The sequence below is a fragment of the Callorhinus ursinus genome, unplaced genomic scaffold, assembly GCF_003265705.2.
Source record: "Callorhinus ursinus isolate GAN/ISIS: 27379988/994484 unplaced genomic scaffold, GSC_fseal_2.0 scaffold19, whole genome shotgun sequence".
Classification (NCBI taxonomy): domain Eukaryota; kingdom Metazoa; phylum Chordata; class Mammalia; order Carnivora; family Otariidae; genus Callorhinus; species Callorhinus ursinus.
Genome location: NW_027397081.1, coordinates 17,728,860 through 17,745,122, shown reverse-complemented (window position 1 = coordinate 17,745,122; position 16,263 = coordinate 17,728,860). Strand labels below are relative to the sequence as shown.

Sequence of the window (16,263 nt, the reverse complement as noted above, 5' to 3'; positions counted from 1 at the left end):
ATGATGAATGACACGAAATAATAACATAAAGCATAAAGAAAGGGCCCTGAAAAATTAAAGGCAGACTTTGAAAAAGAATCAGATAGAAATTCTAGATATAAAAAATATAGTAGTGGAAATAAACGTAGCTCAGTGGATGTGTGAAACAGCCCATCAGATTCAGCTGAAAAGAGAATTGTTGAACTGGAAGAGAAGACTGAGGAAGTAACTCAGATTCTAGCACAGACTCAGGAGACCGCAAATACAAAAACAGGAAGCATGAACAACAGAAGGACACAGCCCGACAGATGGCTGAAAGTAACTGCTAAAGACGGGACCAGAGAAAGTAGCAAACAGAGTTGAAAAGATCACGGCTGTAATTCCCCAGAATTGGTGAAAAACAAATCCTCAGCCTCTAGAAGGAAAACAAGACTCAGGAGCAGGATGAATAAAAATAATTTCACTTAAGGAGGTGAAACCACATAACAAGAACAAACAAACAAACAAAAACCTACAGATACCTGGAGAGAAAAGAACGTCTGATTGTTGTTTGAACAGATCACCTGCCAGGAGAATTTACATCAACACAGAAGAGGCCAGAAGGAAATAGAACAATCCCATCAAAACACTTAACGGAAAATTACTACCAACCGAGAAACCCAGATCCATCTGAATTCAGGATTGAGAGTGAAATAAAGATACGTTTACAGAAACAAAATCTTGAAAGAGCTTACTATTCACGGACTCCTGTTGCAAGAAACAGAGAAAGATGTACACGGGGAAAGGAGATACCAGGTACAAGAAGCAAAGTTAAACGGTTACTAAAATATAATAACAATGATGAATATTAGGATTCTTAAAATGTACAACTAAAATACTAAATATTTATGGAGTCAGTTCAGAAGTCCCTACAGGTCTCAGAGAGGGGAAAGTTACTACATGAAGACCATTAACCGCTGAAAGAAGAGAAATCAAATGTTTAAGCTCAAAATCGATGCAGGGAGGTGGGGAGAGGGAATAAAGAAAACTCAGTCCCATTGAAAACAAAAAGCAGGGAGGACAAGAGCAAAGACCATGCACGAGAGCTGAGGCCAACAGGAAATCCGCCGACCCCGTCTGCCGACCCCGACTGATTTTTCTCTAGCTTTGCAGATGATTTAGTTTATTAGGTCAGGAAATGAAGGGACACGCCACACATGCTAATGAGCTCGCAGCTGACCGCCAACTATTTTGAGGTAACGGGGAAGGGGAATCATCTTTAATAGGTTTGGAAGAACAGTCACTGGAACAAGGGAGCAGGTGAGGTGCAAGCACTTTACATTTTCCCCAGACAGCCCTGCCAAAAAAAAAAATCGGAGAGAAAATTAGGAGTCTCGGACGAACCCACCCATAAAAATGGGTTGTTAATTCATCCCGGAGGAGCGGCACATGCTGCCGAAACACAAAATTGACTAATGTGATTGTGCTAACAAGATGTTCAATCATTTTGCAATTTACAAACTGAAATGCCCAAGTGCACCCCTCTAATTTATTAACCAATTATCCACCCAAGCCCAACACTTCCAAACAGCACTCCGTGTGGTTCCTGGGCTGATGGCAGGACAGCAGTCCCTTCATGGACCCTGGCTTTTCCTCCTTCTGCAGGCCTTGCTTGTATTTGGAGAGAAGCCTTTTCCCACAGTCCTTCCTGAAGCAGTGGTGCAGACATGGAGATTGCACCAGAAAGGACAAAGGGGCAAGTTTAGGGTAAGTTCGTAAGGGGACAGAATTGGGATCATCCTGTGTGATGATACTGCATTGGAGGAGATCCGTTTACTCCTAAAGGCTACAGGAGGGTCATCTCCAAATGAAAATGAATGCAGAGAAGCGCTTATGTAAATTGCCCAATGGACAGAGGTTCTTGCCAGGTGCTGGGCACTGGGAGAATACAAAGGAGTCAAAGGTCATTTCCTGCCCTTCAGGAACCAAATCTAAACTATAGCGTAACAACAGCTGTCTTTTTGTTTGCTTTTGCAAATTAGTAGGCATGCTTTGAGCTCCCAGGTGCTGGGCAGTGTAGGAACTGGTGGGGTGTGCGGGGGCAAGGGAGATTAAGACAGGGGACTTGGGAGGTCTGCCAACAAGAGTAATGATCCACGCCACGTGAAGGACAAATTAATGCAGTAACAGTGAATGGCGAAACAAGGCCTAGAAGCAGATTTGCCCTCACCACGAAATGGTTACATGAAATAACCTTAGCCCCATCACTGGAGGGATTTAGGAGAGAACTGAGTGATCATTTCTAGAGGTTGCAGAGAAAATGTACTCATCAGGTAGTGGGATTGGATTTTATTCCTCCACGGTTTCCCCAATTCCTTGCTCTCCCTGTTCCACCATACTGTAAAATGGGTCTCATTCATTCATTCATTCATTCATTCATTCATAAAAAGTAGTGTAATGAACATGCATGAGAATAATCAGAACATGACCTCCACCTCACCCCACCTAGCTTTCCTCTCATATTATTATGCTGTTTCCAACTTTATTTTTCATGAAATCTTACCCAAAACGGGTGCAAGCAGAGTATAGGTTTCCACTGTTTAGGGAACACTCGGATGCTCCATTCAAAATCATAAGCTAGTTCAGGGCTACTCAACGTGTGGTCCCCAGACCAGGGGCCAGTCTATAAACCGTGTATTACTGATCCTGAAGAAATAAGCTCAAGCCAGAATGTGACTCGGACCATATCACTCGGGGACACTTGTTTAGTTCAGTTAACGCTTTTTTCACAGCAAGACCTTCTCAGTGAAGAAAGCAGGATGTCGGTTTATCTTTCAGCACCAGCTCATCACAGTCCAGCTGATGGCTAAGGTCCATTTCTTAGCACCTAGAGCCGACGATCACATAGGGCTGCAGGGCTAAGCAGCGCACACACACACAGGTGCTGTCAAGGGAGAGCAGGAAATACTGACCAGTACAGTTGGCTTCATCAGACCAGTCCCTGCAGTCATTGTCCCCATCACACACCCAGGAGGAGCGGATGCACATGCCAGAGCTGCAGCTGTATTCGTCACTCCGGCACTGGTGCATCTCTGCAGGTGAGATCACAAACACAGAGTTGTGAGGACAAATGCGTTACTCGGAAATCCATCTCAAATCGAGCTCAGGCATCGGCGCTCCTAAGGGCTAGAGATGCATGCATTATCCACATTATTATCACTGATTATCCAGAGACAGAGTGGACTTTAACCAGGCATGCCAGCTCATCAAGGATGGACTCCAGGTGTGCTGATACCCTCACATTCTGCTTTTAAAGATTTTATTTATTTATTTAAAGAGAGAGACAGAGAGAGAGGCAAGTGGGTGGGGGGGGGTGGGTGGAGGGAGAGGGAGAGGGAAAATCTCAAGCAGACTCCTCACTGAACGTGGACCCTGATGCAGGGCTTGATCCCAGGACCCTGAGATCAGGACCTGAGCCAAAATCAAGAGTCAGACGCTTAACCGACTGAGCCACCTAGGCGCTCCTGACACCCTCACATCCTTGCCACTGGTTGCCTCCAGGCCAAGAACAGCATTGCCCATGTATCTCAGTGCACTTCACAAATATTGTCGAAGCTTGCTACAATGGGAAGGTTAGGAGGCAATGCTCCAGTTGCCCAGAAAGCAGAATCCTCAAGAATTCCCAAGAAACAAAAGCCTTCTAGAGACAGCGCCAGTGGTTTCAGAAGAGGCGTAATGAGAACTCTGAGTGAGCTGATCAGTACGAGATCCTCAGATTGGGGAAAGCAAGACCAGTGCGAAGCTCCCAACATAAATGAAACTGGGGACCTTCTGTGGGCAGAGCTCCAGGGCTTGCTGGCTGATGGGCTGCCTCTAGAAAGGAGGGGTCCTGAAGCAAACGAACCCCTGCCGCCTGACCAAGACTTGCAAGCAGGCTACACTGGCAACATCTTTTACAGACCCTGGAAATGTCACCCAAATGGTATTTCAAAGATTCTCTGGGAACATGGGTAGCCAAGCCTGGGTCCCAGGGTGGCTGCCTGAGTTGTGTCATCCAGGAGACAAGTCGATGGTGAAGCTGGGGATTCAGATATTTGTGAAGAAACAGTCAAGAGGACCTGGCTCTGAGGATATCAGGGACCGAACCTCTAGGATGGATGCGAGAGACATTAACGTGAACAGGCCGTGAACAGGGAATCTGATGCGAGCCCAGGACGTGAGAGAGATGACATCACTGCAGTCTCCTTCCTACCAAGCTGTGCCCTTCAACCCTGTGTAGGTGCTAAGGAGGAGGTGGGAGGAATGCAGGGAAAACAGCCCTGAAGCCCAAAGCCTGCTTTCCGGAACTTTCTATTTTTACAAAGATGAGGGGAAATGATGGGACCCCCCGTACACATAAAATTCCTCTGAGAGCCAGCCAAGGGGCATTTCCCCTGCCCCCCTCATTTCAGTCCCTGGGGTCAAACGACCTGCTGGTGAAAAAGCAGGCCCCGTCCATAAACACATGCGCAGCTAGGCTGAACCTGACCCATGGGTGGGCAGGGAGAGCCACCAACTCATCACGCTGTCTGGGTCCACATCTGGCCTCTGTTCTCACTTCCCCTTCTCAGTCAGGACCCCTCCAGTCTGGAGCACTATGTGCACCGCATGACGTTTCCTCCTTGGACGGTCAGCAATGGTGGTGTGGTACCAGAGCCATTCCCAAAAACAGGCCTGCCGCGGCGGGCAGGGCTGGGCTGTGCAGCCTCGAGGCTGGGAACCACAGGCTCCGGGTCCCCATCCTGACACAGACTAATAGTGTCACCTCGAATAAGTCCCCTCAGCCATTTAACTGGAAATTAAGAGGACTGAACTAGAGAACCCCTATCACTCCTGGCAATTCCAACACACTGTTTTTCTAAATGTAAAAATTTCCATTCAGAAAACAGATGTTCAAACAACATTTGTGCTATCTGCTGGCTTCCAACGGAGTTTACTGAATCAGATTGGTTAAAAAAAAAAAAAAAAAAAACACGTTCATAAAGGTATAGATCTGTGTCTTCAGGAGGCTAATCTCATAGCCACCCAGACATGTGGGCCAAGTCTATGTTATATAGAGCTGTTAATAACCACCTAAAACCAGTTAGAAATCTTCCTTACTATCACATTCATGCTTACAGCATCTCTGCACGGTAAAGCAGGGTCCACGATCTTTCGAATGAATCATTCCTACCAAGGGGATGGAGGTGGTCATACAGCTGGGTATCAGAAACCCTGATGGGGGCATCTGGGTGGCTCAGTCGGTTAAGCATCCAACTCTTGGTTTCAGCTCAGGTCATGATCTCGGGGTCCTGAGATGGAGCCCCACTTTGGCCTCCATGCTCAGCAAGGAGCCTACTTAGGATTCTCGAGTGCTCTCTCTCTCCCTCTGCCCCTCCTCCTCTGCCATGTCTCCCCTCCCCCCACCACCTGCACACGCATGGGCGTTTTCTCTTTCCAGGAAAAAAAAAAGAGGAAAGAAAGGAAAGAAAGGAAAGAAAGGAAAGAAAGGAAAGAAAAGAAAGGAAGGAAAGGAAGGAAAGGAAGGGAAGGAAGGAAGGAAGGAAGGAAGGAAGGAAGGAAGGAAGGAAGGAAAAGAAAACCCCGAGATGCTTTCGGAAACCCTCCATCTGCAACCCACGGAAGCCCAGGGAGCAAGGGGGCTGCCCCACTCAGGAGTGGGGTCCCTGGACTTCATGTCACCTTACCACAGTGACTTTCATCGCTGTTGTCTCCACAATCATCCTCCAGGTCACATTTGTAGGAGAGTGGGATGCAGGTCCCAGACTCCTGGCAGCGGAACTGGGTGTCCAAATCACAAATGGTAGTAGCTAAAAGGGAAGAGACGACATACTCATGAGAAACAATTTATGCCCCCCACCCGATACACACAACCCCATGGAAAACAAACTAAAACAGAGAAGAAAGTAGACTTGAATTGCAGCAACAGACCAAAAAAACAAAAAATAAATTTACAACCAAGGAAAAGAAGAGCCTATCTTTCCGTGGAAGTTTCCAGATGGGCACCGGGCTGGGAAGGTGAGAAACTGCCCTCCAGCTGGGAGAGAGACTGATGGGCTAGATTACCTCCTACGACCCCTAAGTCAGCAGCAGAGATACCTTCATCTAGACAATGACCATGAGGAAGCCCAATTCCACGCGAGGAGCTGGTACCTCCTCGTATCGATGACACAGGGAGTGTTGGGCAAGAATCTTTGCAGTGGGCACCTGGGCCCTGTCATCAGGCGGGACTGGGTTTCAGATCCTGGCTCTGCCTCTGCTTCGAGGATTAATTAACTTTAACCTCCTTGAGCCCGTTTCAGGCACAGCAGGAGGAGCATAAGGTCATGTGGCCAAGTGCTGTGATGACAGAAAGACTAGATATGGATATCAATTCTATAATTTATGTAACCTAACTGATCCACGCCTCTGTTTTCTCTACTGTAAAATGGAGATAATAGAACACCTACCCCGGGGCAGTTTATGAATGTAAATAAGCAAACCGGTTTGGGACCAGAGCCCATTACATAGGCTGCAAAACAGACTAGGCTCCAAACAAATGTCATGTGTCTTCCCTGTCCTTCCTCTGCCCTCCTGCACCAGAACGGGTATAGACGTAGACCCTTCTCCCTCGTCTAAGCAGAAAGTGTCTGGGGGTAAGCACAATCCCTAGAACCCAGCAAAAGACCCTCTAGGCAAGGCTTTAGGAAGGAAGGCTGTGCTCAGGAGGGGCTGACACACAAGGTACGATGTGACAGAACAGAATCCTGGGTAGAGGAGGGGGGGTGCCGGGAAATGAAAAGCCAAGGGCAACGTTATACAGTTAGACATCCCAGCGGCTCTTATTTGAGGCTCCATTTCTTCTGTCATTGAGCTCATGGTGGGAGGTTGAATACAAAAATGACAAGGCTGCAGGGGATTCATGTCAAAACCCGGAGCGCCTAACAACTACCCAGCGCAGGAGTCTGCGTGTGCGGGAGGGAGGTGTGCTGACATCTCTCCCCAGCTCCCCGGTCACCACTCCCCTCCTCCTCCCCAGGCGGCTGCCTTTCACTTCCCAGACAGCAGCAGCACCCAGTTGCAGCCGTCCCTTCCCTGCAGCCCTGCCCGTGGACGGTGCGCCTCCACCATCAGGATAAGCATGCCTCCACCATCAGGATAAGCATGCCTCCACCATCAGGATAAGCATGCCTCCATCCTCAGGATAAGCATGCCTCCACCATCAGGATAAGCACGCCTCCACCATCAGGATAAGCATGCCTCCACCATCAGGATAAGCAGGACTCTCCTCCTCCTGGATAAGGGAGCCACTCCTGCAGGTGCGATCAAGCACCTCTCTCCTGGTTCCCAGCCTCCATATGAAGATGGACGGAGCTCCCTCTCTCAGAACACTGCACCAATACAAGATCCCCACTTGTCATCTAGTGGAACCCAAAGCCCCTGGGTGGAATCCCCATTTATCAGACACAAGGTCATCTAGTTTAAATCTCTCTGCCTACACTAAAGCCTAATCATGTCTGGGCAATCTTCGTGCAATGTGTTAATTCTGAGAAGCGTCTCCTCTCCCACCCCATTATGTAATAAAGTCCTTTCCAGGCTCAGCTCCACTGATGTTAATATTTATTGTTTTTAAGGAGCTTTGGCTCTTCCCCCACAAATATCACCCCTTCCTGAGACTCTGGTAGGTAGAGAAGGCTTTTATCGGTGTCCATTTTGCAGAAAAGAAAAAACACACAGACAGCCTAACGCTTCTCCAAATCTGCCATTCAGTAAGCTCTTCTCCCTGCCTGTGAACGGCATCCACTGAAACCAAGGAAAGATGATTAAGAAAAGGTTTGTTAAATAACCTCCTAAGCACCAGCAAGGGCAGCACATAGTTTTGCTGGGCCTGGACGAGTTCAGGGAGTTGACTGCTTCTAAGGTTGCTTTCTGGCTGGAGGGACGTGGGAACCTGGCGCAGACTCCACACATGGCTGGCTACATATGGCCAGCCCGGAGCCAGGAGTCACCCCCTAACCTGTTCTCAGAGCACAAAATGGTAAATAAGCTTCTGGATTCCCAATGGGAAAATATTTGCAAGAGAAGCCTTCACACTGGTTTCTGGCTTCCCTGCTTCTGGTCTTCCTCCCATCCAGTGCCTTCTGCCCACTGCTTATTTTTCCAAAGACAAGAATCTTATCATATTATTTCAGTGGTTCTCAACAGCTCTTCTGAGTGAAGTCCACAGGCACTGCTCCGGACACCCTCACTAGCCAGTCTTCCCCTTGCCCTATGGCTTCCGTATTCATATTATTGATGAGCCACACCAGCCTCCTAACCATGTCACATACCCTCTGACCTCTGGGCTTTCATATCTGCTGTTCTCCTGCCGACAACTATGTTCCCCCCACCTCTGCTTGGTTCACCTCTACCCACCCTTCAGGGGTCTCCATAAATACCTATCCAAGTTTGATTTGTGTGCTCTTCCTGTATGCATATGAAATTTCCGCATTACAGAACTCACTGGCTGTACCGTAGCTGCCCCTCTACTCTTCAGCCTCCCCTACGGAGTAAACTCCATGTCCACCTGATGACCTGGTATCCCCAGGCCGAGCACAGAGCCTAGAACAAGGAGTCCTCAACAAATACTCGCTGAGTGAATGTATGAACATATTACTCACTGTCAGAGGGCAAAGCACCTCCTTAGAAGATAACGTCAAAGCTATCAAAAATTAAAACCTTGCAGTAAATAAACTACTCATTATAAGTAGTTATTTGTCTTTAAACCCTGCTGAACAGGGTTCAGTACTATGTGTCATGCAATAAACCATGCTTTAGTAGTGACCCTTAGAAAGCATACAGTCCAAAGAGGACGTTTCCATGCGCACAGATCAACGTCCCCACATTTCAAGCCAAAAAAGGCATCATCAAGCAGTTGGAACCATCTCTCTGGAGCCTGGCGGGCAGCCAATATCCGCTGATCGGACAGCATACAAAATGAAACCTGTTTCCCATCTCTGAAAAGGCTGAATTTACAGATCAAGGGATGTCACCTGGTCACCAGCGTTATCACGGTGGTAAAGCCACAATGAGAGCCCAGACTGCCTGACTCAGCTCAGTTTCAGCCAGACGATGCTTACTGGTAAACCCTTTGTAACGAGTAGTTCCCTTACCAGTGGGGGGCTGGGTTTTCAATAACAACCTATATCTAAGGGTCTTCTCTGTTCTCCAAGCCCCATCAGCTTTCCATGAGCATCACCGATCACGAGGGGCCACCAGCCGGCACCCCAGGCTTCAGGCCCCCCACCCGGGAGGAGCTGGCTGGCCAGCCTTCCGAGCACAGTCCATGCGCCCCCTCCCGAAAGCCCGGCCGAGCCGGGAAGACTCACGGCAGTTTCTCTCATCGCTCATGTCACCGCAGTCATTGTCAAAATCGCACCACCAGATGCTGTTGATACAGTTCCCGTTGCTGCAGCGATACTGGTTACGGAGACAGGTGTTCTCTGGACGGCAGGCCAGGCAGAGGAGGAAACGGGACACGTATTATTCTTATGGCTGGACCGCAAGACTCTCACTTTTCACTGAGTTTCCATTTCTCTTCCTCAAGCAGCATGCCTTACATGGTAAAGCGGAATAGGGGTGCCAAGCTCACCTGTATGCGGGAGCAGACCACAGAGGCCTCCTGCTTTCCTTTTAGTTACAATTTAAGGACAAGAGGCCAGCTGGATAGGGGTCGGGGGTGGTTATAATGGTGAAAAAGGACAGCAATGGTACCAGTCGGGTCCAATGGGTAGATACCAAGCATTGACATTATAAAACACCAGTTATACGAGGAACTGCTTCCGGGGCTCTGTCTACACAGTACAAAAACATGTGTCCCACATATTTGTGGCTGTATGTATTTTGTATATACTATTATATATATCCATATATCTTCCATTTTTCAGCCAAGTAGATGATAAAGGATACGTAATACTCTGACGCACAGGAAAAACAAAAAACAAAAAACAAAAAACAAAAAAACATGTTGTTTAGTAAACCCTGACAAGAACACATGAAGGCTGGACTCGTGTTTGGGTCTCCAAAGGCATTCTAAAGGAAAATATTAAAAAGCCTTTCTCCAACTTAAGTGTTACCTGTTTCTTTCTAAATAGCTTTAAAATGATGTCCGGAGCCTGAAAGAGAATGTCCTGCGTCTAAGAAGGGAAGGGTCATCCTTTCTCCATGTGTATTTCTTATGGAAAAGGGACCACAGTGCTCCTTTGTGTGCCCCCCTGCCCAGGACTAAGAGGGCTTCTGTGAGGAAGGAGGTTGTGATTCCAAAGCCAATATAACCTCGAGAATTTAAAAAAAAAAAAAAAAAAGCAGGGATTTGGGCACCTCCCGGCAGGACCCCCCCTTTCCAGAGGTTCACCTCATTGACAGTAACGTGAGGTGGAGACTGAGACCACAAATCGGACAGGAAAGAAAGATTAAGAGAGGTTTTTAGAGGAAAAAATTTAGAATCCATGCATTCACATTCAAAGGAAGGGCGAATATGGCTGCTACAGCCACTTGGTCACAGCATGAAGGGGAGCCTCAAAGTCTGCAACGTTGTTCTGAACGTTCTGGAGGTTTCCGGGCTGGCGGGGGCGGAGGGGGGGGGGGGAACCGCTGGGTGAACCTCGGGGAGCTTGTGGAGTCCCACCAGTCTTTTCTCCACGTCAGGTTTGGTCCCAACTTACACGAAGCAGGAGAAGGGACGGGTGAGGAGAGGAAGAGACGGGAGGAGGCAGAAAGGGGACGTCAAAGAAGGCCCGTGTCACCTGACATGAAACTAAAACCACAGCTATCAGGTGTAAATAAACCACGCAGGGCTGTTCCCGATGAGGACTGAGGAGCCCAGGCCTTAGAACCCAGACCAGGATGTCTCTAAGTATCTCGTGGATTTCATTTTCAATCCCGCAAACACACGGGGAACCGAGAGCGCTGGGAGAGGGGAGGTAAGGAGGGAGGGAGGCCAGGGGGACGCACCTTCTTTGACGCAGGTGTTGTTCTCCTGCTGGTAGCCCTGAGGGCACTCACACATCAGGTCCCCGGATGGGAGGACGCTGCTGGCCACACCCTCTGGACACCGGCAGCTTTTACTGTTGTTGGCCCTGGGCAGGCAGAGCAGGCTGCACGGTCTGGACACACAGGCATTGCTTCCTGGGGAGAAGATAAACGGCAGCCACGGCCAGGTTAATCGGTGCCGGGGAGTGAAATCCAAGACAAACCCCTCATTTTACAGACCCGACAGCGCGAAGCTCAGAAAGAGAAAGGTGATGTGGTGGGCGCCGGAGCACGTGCCAGCCACTTCTGCTCGGAGCCCCGAACAAGGCCACGCAGGGTCTCTGGCCCTGGAACCAGGCCAGGCGTCAGCCGTTCATCCTGGGAATTCAGAACTGGGCTAGCGAGGAACAACGGAGTAACTGGGGAGCTGGAGCTGGGAGCAAGGTCACAGAGTGTGGGTGTCAAAGGTGATGCAGGGCAAAGCAAACCTTGGTCAGGTCAAAGCCGGGCAGAAATAAACTCAAGAGAGGGAGTCAGGAGAACACAGCCAACTTCCGGAGCAGGGCGAGGGAAAGAGAGAGCCAGGGAAGGGGGCGGCTTGGCCATTCCCAGGACCGGTCCCCATCAGGCTCACCTGTGTTTTTCATCTCTGAGTTCCTTACTGTCTCCCTTTATGCCTTCATTAGCCCTTTTTACTTGGGTTAGCGTGAGTGGGGTTCTGCTCCTACGACCCCAAAGCCCTTCATTTAGAACCATACACCTGAGTCATGACAGGGCCCCGGACAAACATCCGCGTCTCTGCTTCTCAACTCCTCTGTGCCCGAGTGCAGCTACAGAGCTGAACGAAGACCCAACCACAGGGCACTCATTAGCCTCAGTACTATGTGTCATGCAATAAACCCACACAAGGACTAGTAAATGTGGACCTGTCCCTACTTCCAATCCTGTCTCTGGTTCGGCTTTCCAAAGAGAGTGCCAGATAAAAGTCCGTAAAATCCTTCACTGCAGTCTGGAGAGAGAACCTTTGTGGATGAACAGTGATGGAAAAGGTATTTTCCTATCCCCCACATCTTTCCGGGAAGGAGGGGAGAGGTGGCATTAATCATCTTCTAACAACTGGAAACACATACAACTATCGAGCAACATAAAAAGCCACATAAATTATGAAATGTATACTTGTTCTTTTGGCTGTGACTATTCATCATCAAAACTGGGGAAAATAAACATAAAGGCTTTGATAAAACTCAACTGATGATGCTTCTTCAGTTGTGCCATCTCACGGACAGAGAAACCGCCCCCCCGGCCCCTCCCCCTGAATCTCATCCAAGCAATCTGTTTCCATCCAGCCAAGATTTTAGCTATGTCACGCCTACACTGACCTGCAGGTTGGAAAACAGGGTTCATTAATGACAATCAGTATTGATATGGGTCATGATACACTCAGTAGCTTTGGAATGTTGGCGCTTCATCAGTGTTTAACTGGCATACACATAAAATAAAAATTGCAGGGGCGCCTGGGTGTCTCAGTTGGTTAAGCGTCCATCTCTTGATTTTGGCCCAGGTGGTGACCTCAGGGTGGTGAGATCGAGCCCTGCGTCGGGCTCCGTGCTCAGCACAGAGTCGGCTTGGGATTCTGTCTCTCCCTCTGCCCCTCCTCCAGCTCGCACACGTGCACACTCACGCGCGCTCTCTCTCCCTTTAAAATAAATAAGTAAAATCTTTAAAAAAATAAAAACAAAAATCGTAACGATACAGCAACAGTGTTGTTCCGATGCTAAAGACCAGAGAGTATGAAGCATTACCAAACAGATGAAGTACACACACCCACAGAGGAGAATCCATACGATGAAACGTCCTACAAATAATTCAATCCACTCTAAAGGTAGAGTTACCATAGCAGAATAACCTCCTGACAAGGGCAGAAATGCAGAAATCAATTCACCCTGACCTGTTCCATGGGCAGAGGCTGTTCCTTTTTCAGAAGATACATGCCCTAGGCTACAGGGAGGAACACAAAGCTGCCGCTAATGGAAAACAACTCCAAAAGGATCCGGAACGTGTTCTCTGTATTCAAAGGACAACATATCATTGAATGTTCCAAGAAATTGAACAATAACAGAATCTCTGAAAAATACTCAGGGACAGGATGATAATTTCACGCGGAGCCAGGTCTGTAAAACAACGCGACTAATGCGTTCACGTGGGGAGCAAGTGCTCCTGCCCAAAAAAGCAAGAGCCACAAGTACGGAACCCAAAACAGGGTGCGGTATTTCAGGAGGCTAGTCTAGACAGAGACGTCTACAGTCTGAGAGGCTGTATCTGGGGCCAAACCCCAAACCAAGCAGACCGAGTCACGGACCCCAGGAAGTAGGCAGGGCAGGAGCTTATGGGGTGCTACAAAGCCACAGAGAACCTGGGTGAGCATGGAAGGAGTACTCAGCAGAATTCCACCAGAACACGGCCACAGACTCTTTCTATAGGATGCTGCAGTCTCGTGTGGGCAAGGCAGGTAGATGTGAAGAGTGGACAAGTGACAGTCATCGCCTCCAAAGACGTCCCCTTTGAAGATCAAACAGCTGCATGATGTCTTCATGGGGCAGATTCAGAACACATTCAGATTTCCTCTTTGGAAAATTCCCCCAGAACCTGTCTAGGAGCCAGAAATGCTATTATCTTGCTTAATTATCTCTACGCTTGACAATTATCAAAATCAAATCCACCCCATCGAGTAAGTATTTGCCCTCACTGTAGGTATTTAAAAGCCCTGGCTTACTGCAGACTCTGAAGGACAATTCCCAGAGCTCCAAAATATTTTCATCCATTGCAACACCAACTTGATATATCAACAACCTTGCAAAGTAAGCTCTTTAAAGAAAAAGCACTCTTTACGAAGAACAGATCCCAGTGACACTACATAAAAATCCACCAGACATAAAGATTAAGAAAGGCATCTGTTTATGACCAAATAACCCAAATGGACAAATGTTCCAAGTGAACAAAATTTTTATCACAAACAAGGATCAATCAAAATCTAGTACTTCTATATTGCTGTCATATACCAGGTCACCGCTATTCTAACAACAGATGATTAAGGGAGCAGAGCTTAACGCTTTTACCAAAGTCAAGCTCAAAAGTCCATTAGGCCATGGTTCAAATTCTTACCACTTACTAAATATGTGATGTAGAAACATGAACCTGACTTTCATGTCCTCATCTAGGAAATGGAAATATTAACACATGGATTTTGGGAAGATTAACGGAGGTTATTCAAGCCCACAAAGCACATCAGTGTGTAATCCCTTAATAAATGTAGGTGATTATGTGTATTATTATCTTACACATGGCTAATAGGCAGTCCTGTATGTGTTCGGAGCAGACAACAAAAATAATATTGACTGGCACCAGGGGTGGCCCATGGGCAAAATGAATTTGCAAAAGAGTGTCCAAAAAAGCAAGCAGGTTAGAGCAAACAAGTTCAAGGCTAAGAGGCACCCGCTGCATGCAGGCGGTGCGGGCAGCCAGATGCCATTTCAAAAGCTTTCAGTGAACCCAGACTAGCCCATCTGAGAGATCTCAGCTTTGCTTCTCTGGCCCTGTGCCTGTGGGCAGGAGCTCGGCTGCAAGTATCCTGCTCACACAAGGGAGAAAAAGGGAATCCCAAAGGCCAACGGAAGAACGGGGGAAGGAACAATGAGGGGGCAGCGACGGGCCGTGAGGTTGCATGGTCCCGGCTCTGTGTTCTACCCGCCGGCACACGTCTCCTCCAGCCAGACCCCAGGCGGACTCCCAGAATTACTCCGGATGGTTTAAGTGAAGGTGACTCTTTCAGGCATGAAGAAGACAACATAGGCACATGCTGTGACCACAGACCATCCTCCCCAACCCCCCCACTCCCCAGGACCCGGCTGTGACTATGCATCAGCTGGAATGCAGCAAGCGACCAGCCGAGACCAGGGACGGGGGAGCCCAAGGATCACACGTTCACCAGAACGTGGTGTTTCAGGAATGGTCGTGCGCTCCGCAAGCACATGCTTACAAGCGCCTGTCAAAAGGAAGACCGGCTTTCTGGACTGAGCGGTAACTCAAGAGAAACGCTGATGATTCACTTGGCTTGCTAGCGACGCCCATCAGCGGGGGCTCGGGGTCCTCCATCAAACAAAGGCCCTGAGTTTCAGCCTTCGGACCCCAGAAGCAGGAGTCCTTCATCTCTCCCGATTTTAAAATAGGCACCTCCTCTGGGAAGAATGTGACTCCTCGATTTAGCGGCCGAACTGGAACAAAGGCCCAGCTCCTACACTAGCAAGGGACCTTTGAGAAACCTAATTCGCCCCTGAGATGCCGTTGCCTGATCTAAGAACCATGGATCATGATACCAGCCCTGCCCACATCCCAGGTCCGGGGCAGACCTAACAATAATACAGACTTACATTTCTAACGTTCTTTACCGTTTCACAAGGGTATTCTCAATGCTATCTTCACTGGTCCCCCCCCCAAATAACAATGATATCTATAACCATCTTATTTCCCCTTTGTCAATCTTCTCTTAGCAAAGCCAAAACCCAGAAAACAATGTCACCATTGTGGTGCCAAACAGGAAACCTAGCAGTTTGTCAACAAAGGCGAGTCAGCAGAGCCAGGATGCTATTTAATCCTGCTGAGATAAACAGGGTGTTTCTTAAAGGGACTATTCTTCCCAGAGCATCCTGCTCTCTCTCTGTCCTGTAGAGCCCACAGTGTGGGTAGCACACAGAGGGAGAGGGCGGGAAGTAAGGAAGGAGGCTTTCTGCAGCACAATCTCGGTCTCTGGGACCAGCAAGCAGGTCACAAGCCTTGCACCAGCTCTTGAAGCCTCACCCAACAATCTTGAAGACAGCTACTGTCCACACCCATTGGCAACTGGCCCCTTTTCATGACCTCTTTCAACAAAGATTGAGCCCTACCAAGTGCTAGGCAGTGGCCAAACTGTTGGGGGGGGGGGGACACACGATCTCCTTCTTTGTGGGGTTTAAGAGTTTCAGGCAGGGACACGTGAATTAACGTGTCATATAATGATGCCTCGCGTGACAAGGGAGGCAGGTGCTCAATGAGCCACAGGTCATCCGGGCAAGCAGAGGACGAGACAGGACTCCCGTCGGCAGGCAGTAACTGGTGGCGCACCCCGCACAGCGCTGCTCTCTGTGAGGTTGCCAGATGGGGAGTAAGCACACGCGGGGGTTCTCCAGCTGCAGCAGAAGCTACGCCACCCAACAGTCAGGGGCCAGAGGCAGGAGGAGGGTG

The 16,263-nt window shown here is 48.7% G+C and overlaps 1 protein-coding gene across 2 annotated transcripts in view; it reads right to left on the bottom strand.

Moving 5' to 3' along the window:
- SORL1 (sortilin related receptor 1) overlaps positions 1 to 16,263 on the bottom strand; it is a 163,726-nt gene that overhangs the window by 54,416 nt on the left and 93,047 nt on the right. For both annotated transcript variants that reach the window (XM_025893456.2, XM_025893457.2), the window contains exons 22-25: positions 10,969 to 11,142; positions 9,345 to 9,458; positions 5,685 to 5,807; positions 2,931 to 3,050 (exon numbers count right to left, since the gene is read on the bottom strand). In XM_025893456.2, the coding sequence (XP_025749241.1) occupies positions 2,931 to 3,050; positions 5,685 to 5,807; positions 9,345 to 9,458; positions 10,969 to 11,142 (531 nt within the window). The remainder of the gene's footprint in view (positions 1 to 2,930; positions 3,051 to 5,684; positions 5,808 to 9,344; positions 9,459 to 10,968; positions 11,143 to 16,263) is intronic.